This window comes from Mesoplodon densirostris, chromosome 2 (assembly GCF_025265405.1).
Source record: "Mesoplodon densirostris isolate mMesDen1 chromosome 2, mMesDen1 primary haplotype, whole genome shotgun sequence".
Taxonomy (NCBI): domain Eukaryota; kingdom Metazoa; phylum Chordata; class Mammalia; order Artiodactyla; family Ziphiidae; genus Mesoplodon; species Mesoplodon densirostris.
In genome coordinates, this window is record NC_082662.1 from 22,187,136 (window position 1) to 22,209,000 (window position 21,865).

A 21,865-nucleotide genomic window follows, 5' to 3' on the forward strand; every position below is an offset into this window, starting at 1 on the left:
TCACTCAGGTGCCTCCGCTTTTGGCTTGCAGATGGGCCTGACGAAGGGGAGGCACCAGCAGGATCAAAGTCAGAATATTTATCCCCTGGCTCCGTCTGGCAGAGGCTGTGTTCTGCTCCCCATGGCTGCAGCCCCAGCAGGGCATTCCCCCCACCCCCGCCCCCATAGTAACAACTCCCTCCTTTTGCTCTTCAGGTCTAGGAGTTGTAACGGCTTCCTGTAATGTGAACCCCCTGGGTCCCACCCATGGTAGGTTCCCCTAACCCTGCCCCTACCTCTGTAAAGACTTCCTTAGTTGAAGGCTCTTCAGTAACCCTTTGAGTGTACCATCCGTTTCTACCTGGGACAGATACAAAAATGGATGGTGTGGTCCCTCCATATGGTCCTTTTGGCATAGACCACTTCAGGTTTTATGGATCAAACCAGCTCTGTTCACAGGTCCCAGTCTGGGCAAAGGAGATGCTTTCCTCCACAAAGCAGGTTCCAAGGGTGCCGGGGGATCCAAGGCCTCACTGCCCTCTGGCGGTCAGCTCCTGAAAATGCACCTCAGATATCCAACCTCAGCTGAACTCAGCCCACGGGGCACTGGTGCTGAGCCCATTTTACTCCTGAGCACGTCTCACCCAGGGGTTATTGTCCCCACTTTACAGCGGAGAGCCTCTCCATTGCCCTTAGTATAAACCAAAATCTCGACCATGGGCTGCAAGGTCCCATCTTCGCCTCCCCTCCTGTCACTCTGACCCAGCCACATCAGCCTTTCCTCAGATCCTAGGGTGTTCCCACATGCAGCTCCCAGTTAGAACATTCGGGCACTCTCTGAAACCTTCTTCATCTGGTTAACCTCAGCTCATCCTGTAGTTCTATCCATCACTTAGGAAAGTCCTCCTCGTCACCCCTTCCTCCCCTGTCTCTCTCTCTCTCACTCACACACACACACACACACACACGGGTTTTCCTGGCAGTACTGATTAATGGTGTTCTTCCCCAGAGGCTGAAGGAGCCTGAAGGCAGGGAGCATCTTGCTTTGCTCACAGCTGTATTCCTGGTGCTGGACCCACAGTAATAACCATACCAGCCCCTGACATGGATTAAGTGTTTCTCTGTGCCAGCCATTGAGCCAAGTCCTTCGGGGCTCTGGGCCACCCTCCTCCCACAAGTCCCTGGTCCCCAGGGAGCATCCCTCAACTCTATCAAAAACTCACACGGATTTATTAGAATATGAAAAAGATTCGGTTTCTTCTGTACAGGCGGCAGAGCGGCAGCAGCTGTGGTGGCTTTGAACATGGTTGTCAACATCACCCTTGCATGGTGACTCCTGCCCAAAACAGCACTTACATGGAGAGGAGGGGGGACAGGTGAGCACCCACTGCCCAGTCCATTGGGAAGGGGGACGCTCTGACTATTGCACAATCCTGGGGAAAGGAGTACCCTTGGGAGAAGGACAGACACCAGTAGGCCTGGGCCTGGCCCATGGTGGCAGTGGGAGTAGGAGTGTGTGCCTGTGAGCAAAGGCCTCTGGGGGCCCAGGACTCAGCCCACCCACCAGCCCTGGCTGGTGGGAGATGCTCAGGGGAGGCCCCTCCCCTGAGGATGGGGCTCCACAGCAAGCTGGGTGCAGTGCTTACAAGAGAGGTTCCAGGGGCCAATGGGGGAGGGGAGAGGGATGAGAGAAAGAACAGGCCAGCGGGAACTGAGGGTCAGGCCCAAGAGAAAGAAGGTGCCAGGAGGCCCGGCATCTGTGAGTTAGAGAAAATCATGATTAGGGTGTGTATGTGAGCGGGTGAGGTCATTTCTGAAATCAGAGCCCTGGGGACAGAGGGCTGTTTTGGGGGACAGTGTTGGGCAGACAGGCACAGATGAGGATGGGTAATGCTCCAGAGTAGGATGGCTGGAGCTCTGTTCAGCTAGAGGTTTTCAAAAATGTTTTAAAAACAGGAATGCCCTCTGTGCAAATAGAATCATACATGGAAGTGTGAACAAACAAAACAGATAAAAAGGCAGCACTTTCTGGTGCCCCTGACAGTGGCCCCTGAAGGGCCCAGTGGTCCCCGCTGGAGCACAGTTTGGAGAGCTGAGTCGTATCATCGTCCAAAGCGCCCCAGCTCCACACAGAGCTCAGAGATGCCCTCAGCCTGCAGCTCTGAGTAAGGACAGGTCAGGTGGCTGGCCAGGGTGACAGAGCTGGCAGGAGGAGGGTGGGACGGCCATGGGTCACTGATCCCTCCCCCCGTCAGATGCCTGGTCCCCTAGTCTTAACGCTGTTAATGGAGGGCCCGGCCTAGGCCAACAGAGGCCTCGGCTCCTTCCCTTTCCAGGAGGGACCAAGGCTGAGCCAGAGGCTCTTTGGTTAGAAACTAAGATGGACTTCGATGAGGAGGGTGACAGATTGGGAGGGGGCCCTCCGAGGTCTGGGAAACTCAGAGGCCCTGGTCTGGGTATGGGAGAGAGCTTGGATCAGGAAGGGCAGGGTTTGCCTCAGCCCAGCAGGTCTGCCAAAGGACTGGGAAGGCAGTTCTGCTGGGAGGGAGGGCGCTTCCCAGGAGGCAGGGGGAGCCGTGCTGCGGTGGGGGCTGTGGGCCCAGCTGCCATGCGACAGGGGGAGGGGCAGGGCCAATCCAGGTCGGGAAGGACGAGGGGAGCCCCGCCAGCAGACCCCTGCTCTGGTGGGAGAGTCTGTGGTGGGACGGGCACCGCCCGCTGGCCCCAGTGCTACTGGCCCTTGGGGATGAAAGGCTCTCCCTCCCCAGGCTCAGGATGGGGGCCTGGGTCACTGAGGCAGCGCTGTAACCTCTGGGAGCTGGGGCTGTCACTTGGCGCAGGGGTGAAGACGTCGTCGGTGCCTGGGGACGAGGGCTCCTTGGTCCGCATCATGATGCCCCTGTCGTTGTCCTCATGGTCCTCCTCGGCCACCCTTCCTGGATCCCGGCTCAGCCCCAAGACCTTGCCCTTCAGCTCCTCGTTCACCAGGTCCACAGACTCGGGCGACTGCGGGGAGGCTGGGTCGATGGTGATCACAGGCAAGTCGGCCTTTGGCTCATAGGCCAGCGGGTCTGGGGACAGAGAGCCAGGCACAAGCTGGCTTCTGCCCCTGAGCCCTGCCCAGAGTGCACCCCACCTCAGCCCGTGCCAGCGACTCCTACAGAACCTCAGCAATCCTGGAGCGCTTCAAGTCACTCCACAGGGGCCTTTCCAAGCCCCTGTCAACACAGCAGATTGCTTTTCTTCCCCTCGGACTGGGGTCTGAGAGGTAGGACTGTGCTCCCCTCCTCAGCCCTGGGGCTCCCGTAGGAGCCCCTCCTCAGACCAAGAATTCAGGCTCCGTCCTGAGTCACCGGGTCCTGGAAGGCCTGCCCTTGTTTTCCCCACATGCTGGTGACCCCAATGGTGCAGCCGCCTCCGGCCTCCCTGCCAGGCACCCAGCTCCTCGGCATGAGCCCCACGTGGAGCGCTCTGTCCCTGGGGAGGACAGCAGGGCCACTCTTCTGCCCCCTTTGGTGAACCCCCAAATCTACCCGATGTAGGAGGAGCTTGGGAGGAGGTCAGGGAGGGAGCAGCCCGTCCTCCCCGCGGGCTCTCTGAGGCCCGTTCCTGTTGGAGCCTCATCCTCGAGATGGTGGCACTGTGTGCCCAGCCTTGAGGCCCCTCGCCCAGCACCCTACACCCTGCCTTACCTGAGCCAATGCGGGCCCGCGACATGGTGGGCGAGTCCAGCTTGTGGGCTGGCACCGTCAGGTAGTTGTTGATCTGACAGAGGAAGAGCAGACAGGGGTGAGCATGGGCGGCTCCTCTGGACGGCACCCTCCTTTGGTGTGTCTGGGGTGCCCGCTCCCTGTCTTCCCGGGCCAGTGCTAGGTCCTGAGGGCTTGGCCCAGCCTCTTGTCAAGCTCTGCAACCTCCGGGGTGGCCTTGAACACCCCCCTCGCTGCCCCACCTCTCCCACGGTGACACCTGCCCAGACTCTAGCTCCAGCCCACACCTACCCCTGAGGTACAGACCCAGAGAGTCAACTCAGGAGTGTCACCTGGGCCCTGGATGGCCCCCAGGTATCTCAGTGCAACACGCTGAAACTGAACTCAGCTTCTTATCTTCCTTCAAAAGCTGTTCCTTCCTCGGTGGACCCTCTCTCAGCCACCACTCCCGACTACCCCAATGGAAGGCTAGACGTGACCCCTGACTCCTTTTCCTCTTCCCTCAGTCCCACCTCAGTCTGGTGACCAAGTCTTGCTGCTTCCACCTCCTAAATGTCCCTTGAATCTACCTGCTCCTTTCCTCCCCCCGCCACTGCCCTAAGCCGGGCCACCCCCACTGCTCCCCATGTCGTTCCCTTGCTTAGAACCCTCCTTCATGACTCTCCACGCCCTTGGAATACAGCTCAAACCCTTACACCATTAACAAGCTTCCTGGAAAGCTGAGCCCCCTTAGTCTGTGGTCAGGAACTTATGCACAGCTTCTTCCTTCGGCCTGGACCTCCCTCTGCCACACTCCCTCCCCTGTGGCTCTTATTCCTAAGCATACCCTGACCACTTCCTTGTTCAAGGTGCTCAGGGCCCCTTGCACTTCCTGTCCTGCACGGGCTACTGCATGAGAAGCTCCGTAAGGGAGGGACTGGGCCAATTCACCACCAGATTCACAGAGGATACTCTGCTGCTTGGCACTTAGGAACCGCTCCACAAATGCTTCCTGAACAAATGAATGAAGGCGTGTGTGCCTTGCTTTGTGATTTTGGACAGGTCCCTTTCCCCTGAGCCTTAGTTTTCTCACTAGAAAATGAGGGGTTAGAGCACAGGGACAGACTCTTCTAGCTCTGATGCCTGAGGACACAATGGGGAAGGGGGCCTCTTTGCTGCTCTGAGTGGGGAAGGGGGAGAGAAGGCAGCTTTCTGGAACCCGCCCTGGGCCTCAGTCTTTGAAACAAGTGGAGGAGGCCAAAAAATCAGATCCGAGTGGCTCTATCTCCAAAAGGGCCTGGTGGTGGCGGTGCAGGAAGAGGAAGAACCCAGGCTCCCGGAGAAAGGTGGGGGCCAGCTCCAGTCCCAGACACACCTTCTGCTCCAGCTGCCGGGCCTTCTGTCTCTGGAGCAGCATCTGGTTCCAGGCCTCCTCGTAGGGGTCTGCCACCAGCGTGTGTCTGTTGTAGGACCGCAGCTGTGGGAGGAACAGTTGTCAGGCAGGGCAGGCCCCAGAAGCCGGGCCTGGAGGGGCTGGGCGGCTCTGGGCGTGTGGCGCGGGGCTGGGGCAGGGAGAGGGCGGAGGGGCTCCTCTGCTGTAGGGGGGCCGGGTGGGGAGCAGTTCCTCACCCGCTGCCTGGTCTTCTGCAAGTTATTCCTCAGGATCTTGCGGATCTCCTCTTCCTTGTCCTTGGACAGTGCTGGCAGGATGCGCTCGGCAGGCAGGGACTTGGGGTGGATGTTCCTGGGATAACGGGGCACAGATGAGAAAACTCCCGGGACCCTGGGGCCTGCTGGGCTGGGCCAGAAGCGTCCCCCGGGGATGGCCGGGGTGGGTGGGCCAAGCCTCAGGTCCTCAGTGCGGCCCTGCAGCTCTCCCGCCCACCCCGGTTAGGATGCCCCAGGGGACCTGCCCCAGGTGGGTGTCGAGGGGTCAGTGCACCTGCAGAGGCTGCCAGGGTTGGCCACTAGCACTCACTGCATGGAGACGGTGGAGACGGCAGAGGGGATCTTGCCCATGCCCCCACTTTCCACCAGCTCGATAGCCTGCTTCATCTCCATCTTGTGGTAGAAAGCGATAAGCTGGGGCTCCTTGGAGCGCTCGCCAGCTATCAGACACTTCTTCACATACTTCTTATTAAACCGATTGAGCCTGGTGGGAGGAGGGAGGACATGGATGAAGCCACCTCCTGGGATGGGTTGATGCCCAGGCCCCGGGAGACCCTTACCTGCCCCTCCCCACCCTCCTGCCCACAAGGCCTGCCACCTACTTGTCCTTCCAGTGGTGGTGGCCGTAGTGGCCACAGATGTCCTCGATGCCTGTCAGAAGGTGGTCCAGGAACTGAAACGGGCCCAGGGCCAGGTCAAGCCTTACTACTGGGCTCCTCCCCTACCAAGACTTCTGAATGGGCGCCCCCCTTCCACCCTAGTGCAGCCCTGCTCAGCCCAGCCCTATAGTTCCAGGACCAGCCAGGAGGTGGCACCTATACCTCACTCATCCTGAACCCCAGGGAAACCTCAAGCCCTCTGGCCACTGGGGCCGGGCTGAGACCCCTTCTCTGAACCCACTTGTGCCGATGCCTGGGATAGGTTTCTGCAGAGGCAGAGATTGCATGACGCCCCTTCCTCAAGTTCTCGGCTGCTCATACCACACCTCCCTATTGTGTGACCTGGTGACCTCAGGAGGCTGAAGGACCACCTGGGCACTGGGATGAGGGAGGAGGGGCTGACTGAGGGCATGGACGCGAAGCCTAGCTGCTCCCCAGCTTCCGGAGCCTCCTCCTGCAACACAGGGCCCAGGCCCAGCTTCCAGTACCTGAGTGTGGATCTCCTCGTTGATAGAGCGCTTCGTTTCTTGCTTTTTCTTCACAGCCAGAAGGTCTACCAGGGGCCGAATGGTCATGCCCTGGAGGGCAGGTGGGTGTCAGGCACTGTAGCTCTGCTACTCTGGCAGGGAGGCCACAGAGGTCCCCCACCCCAGGGTCCCTGAGTCTGGGATGTCCTCTGCTCTGAGGTCCCCCATCTCCCAACCTCCCAGCAGCACTTATATAAAGCAGGTCCTTAAGGCCCGCTCCTTCCCAAAGACACAGCCAGCGGTTTCACAGCCCATCCAGCCGAGTGACTCATACACAGGCATCTAGCCCAGGTCAGAGGTCAGAGGGCCTGGGTTCAAGCGTGAGCTCCACCACAGATGCGTTCTGTCACCCCGGGGAAGTCAGGCCTGGCTAACAGGGAGGACCACCTCTGCTCTGCCCCCCTTGCAGGACTGCCACCCAGGAGGACCTAGTAAGAGCAGCAGCAACTAATTTAACTGCACACTTGCCATGTGCCAGGACCAATTGTGTTTTACTAGGATTAGCACTTCAATACCCACAATGACCCTAAGAGGTAAGCCCATTCATTATCCTCATTTTACAGATGAGAAAACTGAGACTCAAAGAGGTTAAGTAACTTCCTAAGGTCTCACAGAAGTAGTAAAGCTGGATTCAAACTCAGGCAGGGAGGTCCCTACCTCAAAGCTGCTTTCATTAAAAATGGGCTTGGTAGGGCTTCCCTGGTGGTGCAGTGGTTGAGAATCCGCCTGCCAATGCAGGGGACACGGGTTCGAGCTCTGGTCTGGGAAGATCCCACATGCCACGGAGCAACTAAGCCCGTGCGACACAACTACTGAGCCTGCACTCTAGAGCCTGCAAGCCACTACTGAAGCCCGTGTGCCTAGAGCCCGTGCTCCGTAACAACAGAAGCCACCACAATGAGAGCCCGCGCACCACAACGAAGAGTAGCCCCCACTAGCTGCAACTAGAGAAAAGCCCACGTGCAGCAACTAAGACCCAATGCAGCTATAAATAAATAAATAAATTTATAATTTTAAAAAAGGGCTTGGTAAACCATTAGCATATACAACTGCAAAGTCAAGGTGATAAAATATTTTTGAAGATGGAAGCAGGGCCAGATGACAAAAGAGGCAGTCCCCTCTCCTTTAAAAGGACAGAAAACAAGTCCAGCCCCAGGAAGTTTCCTCTCTACTGTTTTTTCCCAAGAAGGCAATGATGTTTCCCATCTAGGGCCTGGCCAGGATTAGTGTCCAGGAAAGATGGAGGGGATGGTAGAGAAACAGAGGCCCAGACAGGGTGTTTCTCACTTGCCCAAGATCACAGGTCAGATAAGGAAAAGCAATTTACATCATCTCAGGCTGGGCTTCCTTGGGGACTCTGAGGGCAGTGAGGCTCTCAGCTAAGTCTGGGTTGTTTAAATGCACAGAAATCACAGCCAGCAGGCTGGAAGGATTCTTCAGGATCATCCAGTTCAGTCCCCTCACTTCACAGATGGGGATCTGAGACCCAGAGACAGGAGGAGAGTCTTTCCTGGGGTCAGACTGACAACAGCAGAGCTCTGGCTAACTCCAGACCTCCTGCTGGCCAGCTCAGGGACCTTTCCAGTTCCCCATGTTGTGCTATTATTCCCATTTTACAGATGCAGAAACTAAGATCCTAAGACATTAAACCACTTCCTTAAGCCCCTACACTGAGCATCATGGGCCTGCTGACTGGACCCACTCCTCTTAATGCTATCTGGATTCCCAACTAAACTAGGCAGCGGTCTGGTTACTTTACATTCTGATTGGTCACTTTTCAATGATGCATGATCACAACTCTCCCTTTACAATTTAGGACACTGGGGCCCAGAAAGGGGGAGTGGCTTGTCCCTGTGATAACTGCACTAGTTATCAGTGGAGCTGGGACTAGAACCCATGGGCCTCCTCTTGGGTCACGTGCTTCCTCTTTCCTGGTAGAGTCAGGGTCCCCAGGCAGGGCTGCTCCACCCTGTCCAGCACCTGCACAAAGACGGTGAAGAAGATGACGGTGATGATGGCAGTGAGGAACAGGTCACACATGGGAAAGTGCTTCTTGTCCAGGAGGTAGCCCAGGGAGAAGGCGATGGCCCCTCGCAGGCCCCCGTAGGCAATGATGAACTGGTCCTTGGGGGTCAGCTTCACGATGCGGAACTTGTTGATGAACCAGGTCAGGCCCAGCACACCTGCCGGGGAGGGGAAGAGAGGGGTCAGGCTGTCCTAGGCCCTCCTGGCTTCCGCAGCAGAGAGACTTCTCTGTCTGGAGGAAGCCTCCACTAGTAAGCCCACCCAGCTCACTCATTTCTCAGGTCCCTCAGCCCAAGATGCTCCAGATCCCTCAATCCAAGAGCTGGGTGGATCTTCAGTTTAAGGGGGTCCCTCAATCTGGATATATTTTAGAGACATTACAGAGGCCTCCAGTGGCTGGAGGTCAGGAGGGGGATGGGAAAAGAGATGGCCACAAGTTGATACCTATTAAATATGATGGGTACATGGATCTACTTTTCTGTGTGTTTGAAATCTTCTGTAATAAAAAGTTATTTAAAAATGCAGAGTTCAGAGTCCAATCTCAACCCACAGAACCAGAATTTCTGCAGGATGAGGCCCAGGATTAAAGGGGTTTTAAGACAGTGCAGCAAGTAAATGTGACGCCCAGACCTAACTGCAGAGAGGAGGTGAGATCCAGAGCGGGGAAGCCATGCAATCACTGAGGTAATGTGTGCCTGGCAGGTGAAGCAGCACCCAAGGGCCTAAGGCCTGGTCCCCGTGTGCACCCCAGGCTGGCAGCAGAGGTTGGGAGGAACTGCAGGCAGCTTTGAAAGTGCTAAAGTCCAGACACTCACAGACCTGGCTCTGTGGGCCTCGGTCCCCTCCCCAGACACCGACAGGCTCAGAATCACAGGGCTCCTGAGGCCCCTCCACTGGCACACCATGACTGTCTCCCCAGGGATCACGGAGGCACCTCAAGCACGTCCCTCTCCCCTCAAGGGCCCATTATGGCCTCAGCACTGCAGACAGCAAGAGTGGGGAAGCCCAGCCAGGAGCCAACCCCAGCCCCTCCACCCAGCGCACTTCTCACACACACACACACACACACACACAGAGCACCCACCCCCACCACGCACACACACCTCCCCTGGCTCGGGCCCGGGACCTCACCCAGCACTCGGGCGATGAGGCAGAAGAGCAGGGTGCTGATGACAAAGGTCCAGTTCCAGTGGTGGGAGCCGGCCACGGTGGAGACGCCGAGGAAGATGAAGATGAGGGTCTCGCTGACACTGCTCCACATCTTCAGGAAATACTTGATGGTCGTGTGGGACTTGTGGGAGATGTTGGCCTCCACGTAGGGGCGCATCACCACTCCCGAGGCAATGAGCCTGGGGTCAGGGAAGTGCGGGGTTAGGGGTTCAGAGTCGAGCTGTACCCTCCCAAAGCGCCTCCACTGCCAGGGAGGCGGACAGGTGCCCGTCTCCTGAGCTCCCCTTACGAGTCAGACGCCCTGTTCTCACTCAATCCTCTCACCCAACCCTGTAGACACAGGCATATTCTTGTGTTTTCTAGACGAGAGATCTGAGACTTGTAGAAATAAAGTCGCCTGCCCACGGCCACACGGCCAGCGAGTGGCAGAGCTGAGATGCAAACGAAGGGCTGCCCGACTCCTAGGCCTGTGCCTTCTCCCCGAGGCCATGCTGCCGCTCCACCTTTCAGAAGTCAAGTCTGAGGCCTCAGGTTTATCCCCCCGAGTGTGGGGTCCCTTTAACCTGTGGGGGTCCCCACGGGGAGTTCTCTTCCGAGCAGCAGCCCAAGCCCTCCCAGTCTGGTGCCCACCCCTGGGCCCCATTCCTGCTGGCCCAGCCTCCTTGTGGTCACCCCCAGTGCCCCAATCCGGCCCCGCCTCTACACTTCCAATGGCCTCCCCTACTGTGAGCACCTTTGCACCTCACTGCCTCTCCACACTCCCCCAGCTTCAAGACCCATCTGGGGCCTCAGGACCTCCAGGACCGTCACTTCAAGGGAAGCCTGGAGCCTCCTTGCTGGGGCTGCTGAGGGCAGCAGCAAGCGTGAGTGACTGCGTCCGGCTACCACCAAGGGGTTCCCTTTGTGACAAATGAAGGGAAGAAATAGCTGGGCTGAGACCTTCCAGAACCTTAAACTCAGTGCTTCAGGGGAAGCCCTGGGACCTGGAGTCTGGATCTGGGGGCTGGCCGCTGGGTAGCTCCCTTTGACCCTACAAGCCTGGGGAATCTGAGTTGGCAGCCCCCTACGCCACGCCCAGACTCACGCCATGATGCCCGACAGGTGGAAGAGCTCGGCTGACAGGTAGGCCATGTAGCTGTAGAGGAAGACGAAGAGCGGCTCGATGACGCGGATGTGGGAGGTGAACCGGGAGGTGAAGGCTGCAATGACCCCGTAGACCACGCCCACAAACACCCCGCCCAGGGACACCACGAAGAAGCTCAGGAAGCCGAGGACGATGTCCACGATGCCCACGCGGTCGTAGTTGGCAAACTCCTCAAAGAGGTGATACAGGACCTAGGAAGAGTGTGCAGGCTGGTCGGCAGGATGCCCCACGGCTCCCGGGGGTCCACCCAGGGTGATCCTATCCCCTCCGCTGACCACGGCCATGTGGGAGCAGAGAAACCCTAGCACCAAGCAGGTGCCAAAACCACCGGTCTCGGGGCCAAAGGGTCTTCGGGCCTGCAACGTGCTGTGCAGGTAAAGAGCACAGCTCTGCGGCCAAACCACCTGGGTTGAAATTCTGGCTCTGCCGCTCCCCAGTTGTATACGTGAGGCAAATTACTCTATCTCCCTGTGCTTTAGTTTTCCTGACCAGAAAATAGGGGTAATAGTACCGACTTTACAGGGCTATGGTGAGATTAAATTAGTCGATGAAGGCAAAGTGCCTATCACAGTATTAGCTGCTACTGCACCAAGTTCGCCTCTCATATCCTTGCCTGGATTTCGGTTTTTCCTTCAGCACAAAGCAGGGGAAGTTCAGGTAATGAACTAGGACAAGACTTAACCGCTGAAGTTTTCTGAAAATATACATGGCCAGGCCATACATACCCCACTTGGACTGTGTGGAAGTGGGGCCCAGAAATCTCTGCTCAACAAGTGGTTGCAATGAACCACCAAGTTCAGGCACTGTGGGACTAGAGGCTCTCCATGGCTTCCCCACCTCCGGGCGGGGGAAATAAACGGTCATTGTAACACTACCATCAGACTTTAAGTGGCACTTCATACACTGTAAAGCCCTTTGATTATGGTCATCCTGCTCAACACACTACAGCCTGAAGACGTAGGCAGGCTAAGGATGCTTGTTCCCTTGCTAAACTTAGGGGCTCAGAGTAGTGAAGCGACTTGCCAGACGGCCCCCAGCCCAGGAGCAGCAGAACTGGGCCTAGAGCTTGTTCCCTGACAGCAGTGGATGGGGCCTCCCTGGGGATTCAGCTTGGAGGTTCTGCCCCCTCTTAGGTGCTGGCTGCTTGGCCTGCTCCTAAACAGCTCTACCTAGAAACCAGCTGGGGAGTGTCCAGGCCCAGGGGATGCTGAGGGAGTGGGGAAGAGGACCTGAGGGTCCCTGAGACAGAACCCTCCAAAGCCCCCAGTACCTGGGTCGCACCTGGAAGCAGGGCACCTTTGCTCCAGGGCAAAGGCCTGAGGCCACTCAGCTTGGGGCAGCCTTCAGCTCTACTGTCTGGAAAATGGGGCACTCACACCCATGCCCAGAGCTCTAGAAAGGGCCTGACTGGGGCTAGACAGGAAGGGGAGATGCCAAGCACCGGCCCCAGTCCCCGGGGCTGCCAGGACACAGCCGTCCGGGAGACAGGGCAGGGCTCCGGTGACGGACAGCAGTGCATTCTCAGCCCTGGGCTACCTAAACTTACTCCTGGCCTGAGGAAATTCATGGGTCCCTAAAGTGCACCACCTGGGCCAGTGGGGCAGGTATAGAGGGCAAGGTCCTCCTTTCTGGCCTGGTACCACTGTCCCTGGGACTAGAGAAGCAGAGTAGCATACTGGTAAGCGTTTGGACTCTGGACTCAAGACTGTGTAGACGTGAACCCCAGTTACATCATTTATCAGCTAATATGACCTTGGGCGAGTTCCTTAATCTCTCAGTGCCTCAGTTTCCTCACCTGGAAAACTGGGGGAAATTACCATGCTAAGCTCATGGAGTTTCTGTGCAGGTTAGATGAGACAATACATATTCCGACAGGAAGCACTCAGTGAACACCAGCAATCACCATCAATGCTGCCACCGTCCTGGGGAGGTGTGGCCGTGGCCCAAGGTGGCTGCACTGAGGTATCCACTCTTGCAACCACGCCCTGCTGCTCCCCAGTAGTGCCAACCTGAACCCCAACACCCAGATCCTCTGGGGAGGGCTTCGTCTCTGGCACTCACTGATTTTGCAGACATCAGTGAGTGTGACTCCTGTCAGAACCCCGGGAGGATGACAGGCTAAGCACTGCAATCCTTGTTACAGATGGGGCAACAGGCTGGTCTGGTAACCCTGGGCAAGAAGAGACAGGACAGACGCCAGCCTGCTCAGGTCAGGCTGCTGCTCCACCAGCCTCACAAGGAGCTGACGAGGGCGGCAGGGAAGGAAGAGGGAGAGGAAGCCCAGGCTGTCTGCAGCCGACCACCACCGTCTGTCACTTCTTTCAGGTGCGGCTTCCTGAGGGGCTGGGGGGGAAGTGGGAGTGTGTGTGCGAGCGTGCACGCATGTCCTTGTGTTTTCCTGTGCGGGCAGCTGCTCTCTGAGGGGTCCAGCTAGGAGGCGGGTGTAGGCGTTTTCACAACACAACGTGAGTGTGCACATACACGTATCTGTTTCCTGAGGAAGCCGACGGGGAGGAAGGGTGTGTGCAAACATATACGGCCTTGCCACGTGCAGACCCTGCATTAGGGGGTGTCTGTCCTTGTTAGACCTGGAAGGAAAGCACTAACTACTCTGCCACTTTGCAGCTGTCAAAGGTGAGGCCCAGAGAGGTACAGTCGCTTGCCTAAGCTCACACAGTAAGGAAGTGGCCAACCCAAACCAACCCACTTTACTTGTCACTTTCTGGAGGTTTTAGAGGCAAGGTCCCCTTCCACAATTGCTGCCCCCGAACTCTGCACAAATTAAACTCTGACTTAAAACACAGCTAACATGAAAGCCGAAACGCCCCTCAGAGACTAAATGGTCTATAAAGGGTAAACTGAGGCACAAAGAGGATAAGTAATTTAACAAGGTCACACCACAATCCATCAGGGACAGAGCATATGACCTGGTAAGGCCAAGAGCTCAGGCCCTGGAGTCAGACAGACCTGGCTTCTAATTTTGGTTCTATCATATTCTAGCGAGTTATCTAACTTCTTTGAGCCTGATTCCTCCTTTGTAAAGTCAGAATAATAAGCACCTCCTAAGGTGGTCATGAAGATGAAAGGAGATAATCCGTGGCCAGTGCCCATCATGATGTCTGCACACAGCAAGCAGGAATGGACATTTGCTATCTTATTACTATCATTAGCGGGTGGATGTGGGATTCACTCTGGACCTGAATTCGGATCTGCGTCTTGTGTGCGCGTGGGTGTGGTCCCTGCCCCCTCACCACAGTGACGGCGTCATTGAGCAGGGACTCCCCGAAGACAAGGATGTGCAGCAGCTCATTGATGTGAATCTCCTCGAAGACGGCCAGCACGGCCACGGGGTCCACGGCTGAAATGATGCTGCCGAAGAGCAGGTTTTCCAGGAGGCCGATGTTGTTGATCTGCTCGCCGCCCACCAGGCACACGGCGTACATGAGGCCGCCCAGGAAGAAGGCATTCCACAGCGTGCCCACCACAGCGAAGATCAGGATGGTGCCCAGGTTCTCTGTGAACTGCCGCAGCGGCAGGAAGTAGCCCGCATCCAGGATGATAGGGGGCAGCAGGAAGAGGAAGAAGACGTCTGACTGCAGGAAGGGGGGCGTCTCGCCCACGCCCTTGATCAGGCCCCCCACCAGCAGCCCCACCACGATCAGCAGGCAGCTCTCTGGGACAATGCTCGAGATGGTGGGGATCACGTGGAAACCTGCAGAGGGAGAGAGAATGGGAGGCGTGGGCTTACGGGGAGCGAGGAGAACAGAAGGCTGGGGGTGGGGTTGGGGACGAGGAGGGGAGCTGGTGAGAGGGGCACAGGCTTGGCTTCAGAAGGCCGCTTCGTCAACTTCCTGAGCCTCAGCTTCCTCGCCTGTAAAACAGAGCTGATGATACCAGCCTCAGAGGGTTGCTGTATAAACTAAGTGATGATGCTGTTAAAGTGCTTTTTGCAAAGGATATACAGATGCTATCTCTGTCACTGTCATAAAGTAGTAGAAAGAAGCAGCTCTGTATGCCTCCAGAAAGCGGAAATTATACACTGATTACTGAGGCTCCAAGTACCTCCAAGTTCCCTGACCACCCTGTCTGCCCAGGTCAGTGTAGGAGTTCTTTTCTGGTGCCTCCCCCTCTCACAACTTCTATCTGCAATCCTAAGGGCATTACCTACACCTGAACCCAAGTCACTTTCCAGGCACAAGTTCAGGGAGACAGATGTGAGCTCAAGACCAGGCCTAACAATCCAACAACTCTGTCTGAGCGAAGACAGCCAGTTCCTCATCATGGAGGTATTTAAGCAAAAGGCAGACAATGGTTGGTGGGGAAGTGACACAGGAGATAGGAAGAAGCACACAGGAGTCAAAGAGCATCAGTGCAGGGAGGAGCCTGGGGAATCATACCGCCGGGGGCCTGCAAACGTGCAGAACGCACGCAGCAACTTCCAATCCCAGACTCGCGTGCTTTCCTGCTGAGCCCAGAGAGCTGCTCAGGAAGCCGACAGCAATACATCATTTTTGCATGTGAGACAAAACCTGTTTGCCACCCTGTTTCTAGCCCAATTCCACCCACTTTAAAGACAGGGCAACTGAAGCTCAGAAAGGGGAAGGGACTTGCCCAAGGTCACAGGGCAAATCAGTAGCAGAACCAGGACAGAACCCAGGTCTGACTCAGAAGCTCCCATCAAATTCCGCAGTTCTTTAAGTCAACCTCTCCTTCCTCCCCATTAAGGCATGAAATGCCCCTCTGCTTGAGACCCATCAGCTATCTCCCCAAGCCAGGTCCTGACCAGCAGTAGCAGCAGGCCACTCTCTGCAGCGGGCCCCTTTGGTTCCAAACCCAGAGCTGGGAGGTAGCAAAAATCCCTTTCAGAGAGGGCACCTCCCAATGCTATGGGTTTGGCTATGGGTTTTTGGTTTGTTTTGGGTGAGGAGGTGGGTGGAGAAGACCTGGGCATCTAGCTGCATGTCGTGCACATAACCCCCAAGGTCCTCTTGGTTAAGAGGGTCTGCTTGACACTTTGCTCAAGGTGAAAGCTCTTGCTCTCCTCCCCTCCTTAGCCTGTAAGCTCTGTGCAGGCAGATTCCATATCTGTTTATGATTATATCTCCAGGGCTGGGGACACAGTAGGCACTCAACAAGTATCTACTGATCTGAAAATGCAAAGGGCTTGGCCAGGACCCACATGATTCCCGATAACCTGTTGGGCCAGGTCTCTGCTCTCTTCATCCCTGAGATCCTTGGGAAGGAAGAGGAACATCCCTCCCCACGCCCAAAGCCCTCCTGCTCTCAGGTACTGATCTGGGTGGTGCCAGTACAGCTACAATTCAAGACTCAGTACACTATCTGGCCCAGAACCTTGTCACAGCACCAAGCACCAAGGAGATACTAAAAACATGTTGGAAAAAACGCATCTCCATCCTAGGCCAGGAGACTTGAAAACAGACCTGACCAAAAGTCACCTCTTAGCTAAAAAGGCCCCCCCTCCGTCCCCTGTCTTTGAGCACCCTTCAGTGACCCTCAGTGTTCACCCGGCTGGTACACTGGGAAGGGTAGGTCAGGTTGAGTCTGAGTCTCCCTTGATCACTTGCTAAAAGGTTAAAGTCCAAACTTTCAGCACTGCCTCCATCATCTGGTCTTGTTCATGTCTCATGCTCCCCGCTCCCCACTGTCAATTTTTTTTTTTTGGCCACGCTGTGCAGCTTGCGGGATCTTAGTTCCCTGACCAGGGATCGAACCTGGGCCCACAGCAGTGAAAGCACCGAGTCTTAACCACTGGACTGCCAGGGAAGTCCCCCCACTGTTTATTCTTATGTTTCAACCTTGACAAATTCCTTGCAAATGAGCTACATCCTCTTTTGCCTGCAGAACTTTGCATAGTCTAGTTTGCCTCTCCAGAACACCATTCCTGTACCTCTACCCCCCCACCATGTGTGGCTGACACCATATCCTTGGGGAGACAGGATGTGAGTTTGGGGAAGCCAGACCCAGCCAGCTGGCCTCCACAGCCCTACCCCCAACCCCTGGGAGCTGGGCACCAACGGCTGCCTCAAGAGGAGGCAGAGTCTAAAGAGCCAGCCCAGGGCGGGTGGAGGACAGCTTCCACCTCCACCCAGCATGTTAGGCTTCGAAACTGTCTCACCGCCCTCTCTGCCATCAACCAATCCACAGAGCTTTCCTGGCCCCAGGAAGTGCCAGGCAGTGCACGGAGACCCAGAGACAAATAAGCCACAGCCCCTGGCTGGGGGTGGGGGGTTGGGTGTGTGTGTGTGTGTGTGTGTGTGTGTATTTGTGTGAAACAAGCCAAGAACAATAACATAAAGAATGTTCTTTACTCCTAAAGGTGCATCAGGAGCCAGGCCCTGAGCAGGGAGCATGGCACATGTCACCTCTTTAGTCCTCACAACAGCCCTGTGGGATAGGTATTGTCCCCATTTTGCAGAAGAGAAAGCTGGGGCTCTGGCAAAATTCAGTAGCCTCCCCAGAGTCTAATGGAGGAGTTTGACTCTAGCTCAGAGCATCTTACTTTCTTCAAATAAGCCAGCCCCCAGAGTACCTGGGGCTGGAGCCCTGCTCCCGGAGCAGATCCTCCCAGGTCTTCCTGTGTTGGCCCTGCCTCTCAGGGAGCAGAAGGAACTCCGGCCCCGGCCCCGAAGGCGAGGGAATGGGGTGGGGGGTGGGGGGGCAGGCCCAAGCTGGGGAGGAAGGTCTGGGATCGCAGCTTCAGGGGGAGGGGGTAGATTCTGTCATCAGCACGGTGGAAGGGGGCCTGAGGGCCTGTTCTGGGGTGTCCCTCTCCCAAGGTCCTGACTCCACCCTGTGGAGTCCCCAACCTGTACCCCTGAAGAGTCCCCTCAAAGCGCAGGAAGCTTGCTGACACTGAGTGAGGTGAAAGGGGGACAGTTGGGTTCCTGGTCCCCTCACAAAGGCCCAGCACTGAGGCAAGACCCCAAGATGCCAAGAAATGAGGCAAAACTTCCAAGGCTCGAACTTGTGGCAGTGGTGATGTCACCAGGATGGAATTGGGGGTGGGGCAGAGGCAATTAGAATCAGATCCAGCTCCCTGAGAGGTGAAACAGACCTTGGAGATCATCCAAATCCCCCATTACACAGTTGGGGAAACTGAGACTCAAAGAGAAGCGGTGACCTGTCAGTGGTCACGACCAGTCCCACCACGAGAACCTGTGAAGCTCCAAGTCCAGTGATCGCTCAAGCCACACGGCCTCTTTCAGGAGCACCCAGGCCTCCCAGAGCAAGGACAGGAGGAGAAGGTGTGGAATTCAACATCCCCGCCATGGGGCAAATGTGCAGACACAGGTTGGGGCTGGCCTCCCTTTGATGTGAAGAGGCTGGGGGAGGGGAGAGGCGTTCCTCACTCTGTCTCTTGTAGGTGGCAGTTGGGCAAGTGGGGGCACTGTGGGAACACACACACGCGCACATACATACATACTCACACACACTCTCTCTCTGACACACACACTCGCTTTCTTACACACACACATGCACACAATCATCCATACTCTTGCTCTCTCTGACACACATACTCTGACAAACACACACTCACCCACCCTCTTCTCCTTCTTACACAGACACACGCACATACTCTCTGACACACACACGTAAACGGAATAGGCACTGGACTAAACGTCAGATTGATGAGGGGCTCCTGGTCCTCTGCAGCCTCTCTGCTCTCCACCATGAGAATATTTTATTTACAGCTCCTCAGACTGTCCCCATCTGCTGAGACTGGCACAGTGGAGCAGGCAGGCGAGGCTGTCCCACGTCACCCTTGGTTGCCGGGGTGACCAGACACCCCAGTCCCACTTCCCGAATCTTTCCCCTGCCCTGGCGGTCAGAGGAGAGTGCCGGGAAGAGGGGCCTCCTTGGCCCACCAGGGCCGGGTCACCAGGGACCCAGGGGCACGCGATGGGCTCTGCCGCCCTAGTTCCATGCCTGAGGACTGCTCTGGGGCTGCAACTCGGCCAGGTCCCAAGGGGTTCCTGGTTGCACAACAATTCCATTTCTTTAACTCCCTCTTCAACTGCCCCAGCAACCAGTCTCAACTATAGTAATGAAAGGTAATACCTCCCAAGGAAAGCCTGGCACTCCATAGTTTACAGCAGTGTGCTGACACGTCTAACTTACTTGCACCTCACCAAGCTCTGGGAAGTCACAATACCATCCCCTCATTTTAGAGATGAGGAAACTGAGGCACAGAAAGGTGAAGCAACTTGCTCAAAGTCAAGCGGCTGGTAACTGATTCAAATCCAGACAGTCTGGCTCCAGTCTGTGTTCTTAGCCACTCCCTACATCATCCCTGGTTTTATGGTTATTTGTTTCTAAGGGGAGCGTCAGAACCCAGGACTGAAGAGCCCCAAAGTGGTTGCCAGGGTGCCAGAGGTGTTTCTTTCCAGGAGCTCTTCTCCAGGGAAGTCGCGCCACTGCTCCTCTTCCACTCTAGAGGCCGAGGAAAGACCTTGGGGAATCTTTCCCATCTTTTAAGCCCGCCGCCTCACTCCCCAGTTAACTCAGCCAGAAGGGGTCAGTCTTCTTCTAAACTCCTAGGGTGGCAGGAGGGAATTGTCAGATTGCTCAGCCCCTGCCTGCCTGGTCTGTATTCAGCTCCGGTCTCCACTGGGGCCGGAGGGTTCTTTGGGGTAGGAGGGACTCTTGATTGTTCTTGAGTCAGATTCCTCTCAGTATTGATTCTTCCCACCATCAACGTCAGCTCTGAGGACCAGGGAGAAAGATAAACCAGACGCAGCTGGCGGCGCCTCAGTAGGTTTGCAGCCATACCGGCAGAGACGAAGATGTGTGGCACTCGCCACTCTGCCCTTGGTTCCATTCAGGGTGTAGCCACTGACTAGCTTGGTGGTCTTGAGCAAGTTACATCTCCTAACCTCAGTTTCCCCATCTGTGTAAAAGCCTATTTCAGAAGGTTTCTGGAGCACAAGAGGACATAATCAGGGCAAAGAATGCCAAACAATGCTGGCACTCAATGCTAGCAAAAAAGCGGTGACTGCTATTATTATTACAATCTTCAAAACCCAGGTATAACATGAATCACTCTACGTTATCATGACCTGCTGGTGCGCCCTTGTCCATCACTTGGGTGTTGAGTTCCCTAAGGGTGGGAACTTTCTAGAGTCAGCTGGGTCTCCAGCTGCCAGCATAGAGTAGGCATACTAACTATTTGTGAATTGAGATAAAACTGACTTTCAGATGTGAAGTGTGGGAAAAGGGAAGGGGGCTCTGAAATTTCAAGAGTAGGTGATGCTCCCAGAGCAGGACCATCTGAATTGGGCTTTGAAGTTTACCAGAGAGAGAAGCAGGAAAAAAGGCATTCTAGGGTCTGTATTCTTTAAAGACTCCAGCCTAAGTACCCTGCACGTAGCAAATGGATGTATGGGTAATGAGTGAATGAAAAACAAGGAAAGAAAAAGACAAATAGGAAGGCTTGACTTCGCCAAGCCTTTGCCAATATCCAAATATGAGTGTTGCTGAAAAGATTAAATGAGATGGTGTATGTAAAACACTCAGCACAATACCTGTTACATTTCTCTTTGAGTCTTGGTCTCTCCTCTGTCACTGGGGTGATGACTGACCTGGTCACCCAGTGACCAGGGTGGCTGTGTCACTGAGATCATTTATTTAGAGCTCCTGGCCCACAGGAGTCACCCAATGAGCAACAATTATAAAAAAATGTAAACCAACAGTGCCCACTCAGTAAGACTATATTTGATCATGATTCACTTTAAGATACAATCTCCAGCACAGAGAAGGAGAAAAACACTTACTGGACACTTAGAGTGTCTGATGCAAGGCTTTTACATATCTCCTCTCATTTCATCTCATATCCTGACCCCCATCTGACAGATGAAGAAACTGAGGCTCAGAGAGGTGAAGTGACTTGCCCAAGGCTACCAAGCTGGGAAGTGGCAGAGTCAGAATTAGAACCCAGGTCTCCTAATTGCCAGTTCTTTGTGCCAGGCTGCATCAATGAAAACTAAACCTGTGAGCATCAACAGGAAGAGAATTCAAGTCTGCAATATGCCTCCCCTGCAAAACAGCCAAAAATAAATCTGTTCCAAGTACCTGGAGAAGAACTGTTCCCCATGCTCGTGGAGTCAGTCTCTCTCTGTGCCTTTTCCCATCATTCTTCCAAGTGGTGCCTCTATCTCTTGCCTGTTTCAATCCACATCTCAGGGAGACAGGGTCCCACCCTCTGGGAACATCGAGCCTGGGTGGGAAATTAGCTAATAAGCTAGCTGAGGACACAACAGCATACGCTGGGCCACCTGAGGCCTGGGGAAAAGAGGACTAGGCCAGGGGGTCAAAACCTGGGTTTGAGGCCCAGCTCTGCCCTTTAGTAACCAGGAGGCTTGGGCAAATCATTACACCACAGACGACCTCAGTTTCCTCAGGTGTAGACAAGTGAGAATCAAGGGACTGGATACAGAAGCACCTGTACATTGTGACGTGGCAGACAAACTTCAGAGATGATTGATAAAGGAGAGGTAAGGGCAGAAATGCCACATGGGCCGGAGGGCGGGGTGGGGGGGACAAGGAGACTCGAAAGCAATAAGCAGAGTGATGCTGTGACTGCCGGGCCCTCTCGGAGACCTGGCAGGAGAAGCTGTGATCAGGATTCCAGGTTCGTTAACGCTTAGCACTTAACCTCCCATCCCTATCAACCCCCGTCCTCCAGTTGCTAGAAGTCCCCAAACCCCACCTCTGTGCACACAGAGGGAAATTCTTCACCTTGAACTTCTACCCACCTTTCAAAACCCAGCGCAGGTGTCACCTCCTCTGGGAAGCCTTCCCTGAACCCCCAGGCTGAGTCAGGAGCTCCTGCAAACTGAGGGGTGAGAGCTCTGTAGCTGGTGTGCTAGTCAACTTGGCAGCCCAGCACACGGGGCTGGCACTAATCTTGTCGAATGGATCTGAGGTGGCTTTCCAAATATCCTGAGCCCCATGAAAATAATGCTCAGGATGAGTGGGTTAAGGGAA

General features: G+C 55.6%; 1 protein-coding gene across 3 annotated transcripts in view; it reads right to left on the reverse strand.

Moving 5' to 3' along the window:
* Positions 1–1,186: 1,186 nt before the first annotated feature.
* Positions 1,187–21,865, reverse strand: part of SLC9A1 (solute carrier family 9 member A1) — a 50,934-nt gene continuing 30,255 nt past the window's right edge. For 2 of the 3 annotated variants that reach the window (XM_060089226.1, XM_060089225.1), the window contains 11 exons: positions 14,113–14,573; positions 10,802–11,052; positions 9,679–9,896; positions 8,503–8,705; positions 6,484–6,573; positions 5,939–6,009; positions 5,647–5,820; positions 5,298–5,412; positions 5,044–5,145; positions 3,672–3,744; positions 1,187–3,050 (listed from right to left, as the gene is read on the reverse strand). In XM_060089226.1, the coding sequence (XP_059945209.1) occupies positions 2,710–3,050; positions 3,672–3,744; positions 5,044–5,145; positions 5,298–5,412; positions 5,647–5,820; positions 5,939–6,009; positions 6,484–6,573; positions 8,503–8,705; positions 9,679–9,896; positions 10,802–11,052; positions 14,113–14,573 (2,099 nt within the window). In that variant the 3' untranslated portion in view covers positions 1,187–2,709. The remainder of the gene's footprint in view (positions 3,051–3,671; positions 3,745–5,043; positions 5,146–5,297; positions 5,413–5,646; positions 5,821–5,938; positions 6,010–6,483; positions 6,574–8,502; positions 8,706–9,678; positions 9,897–10,801; positions 11,053–14,112; positions 14,574–21,865) is intronic. The other variant, XM_060089227.1, reaches the window with a different exon arrangement.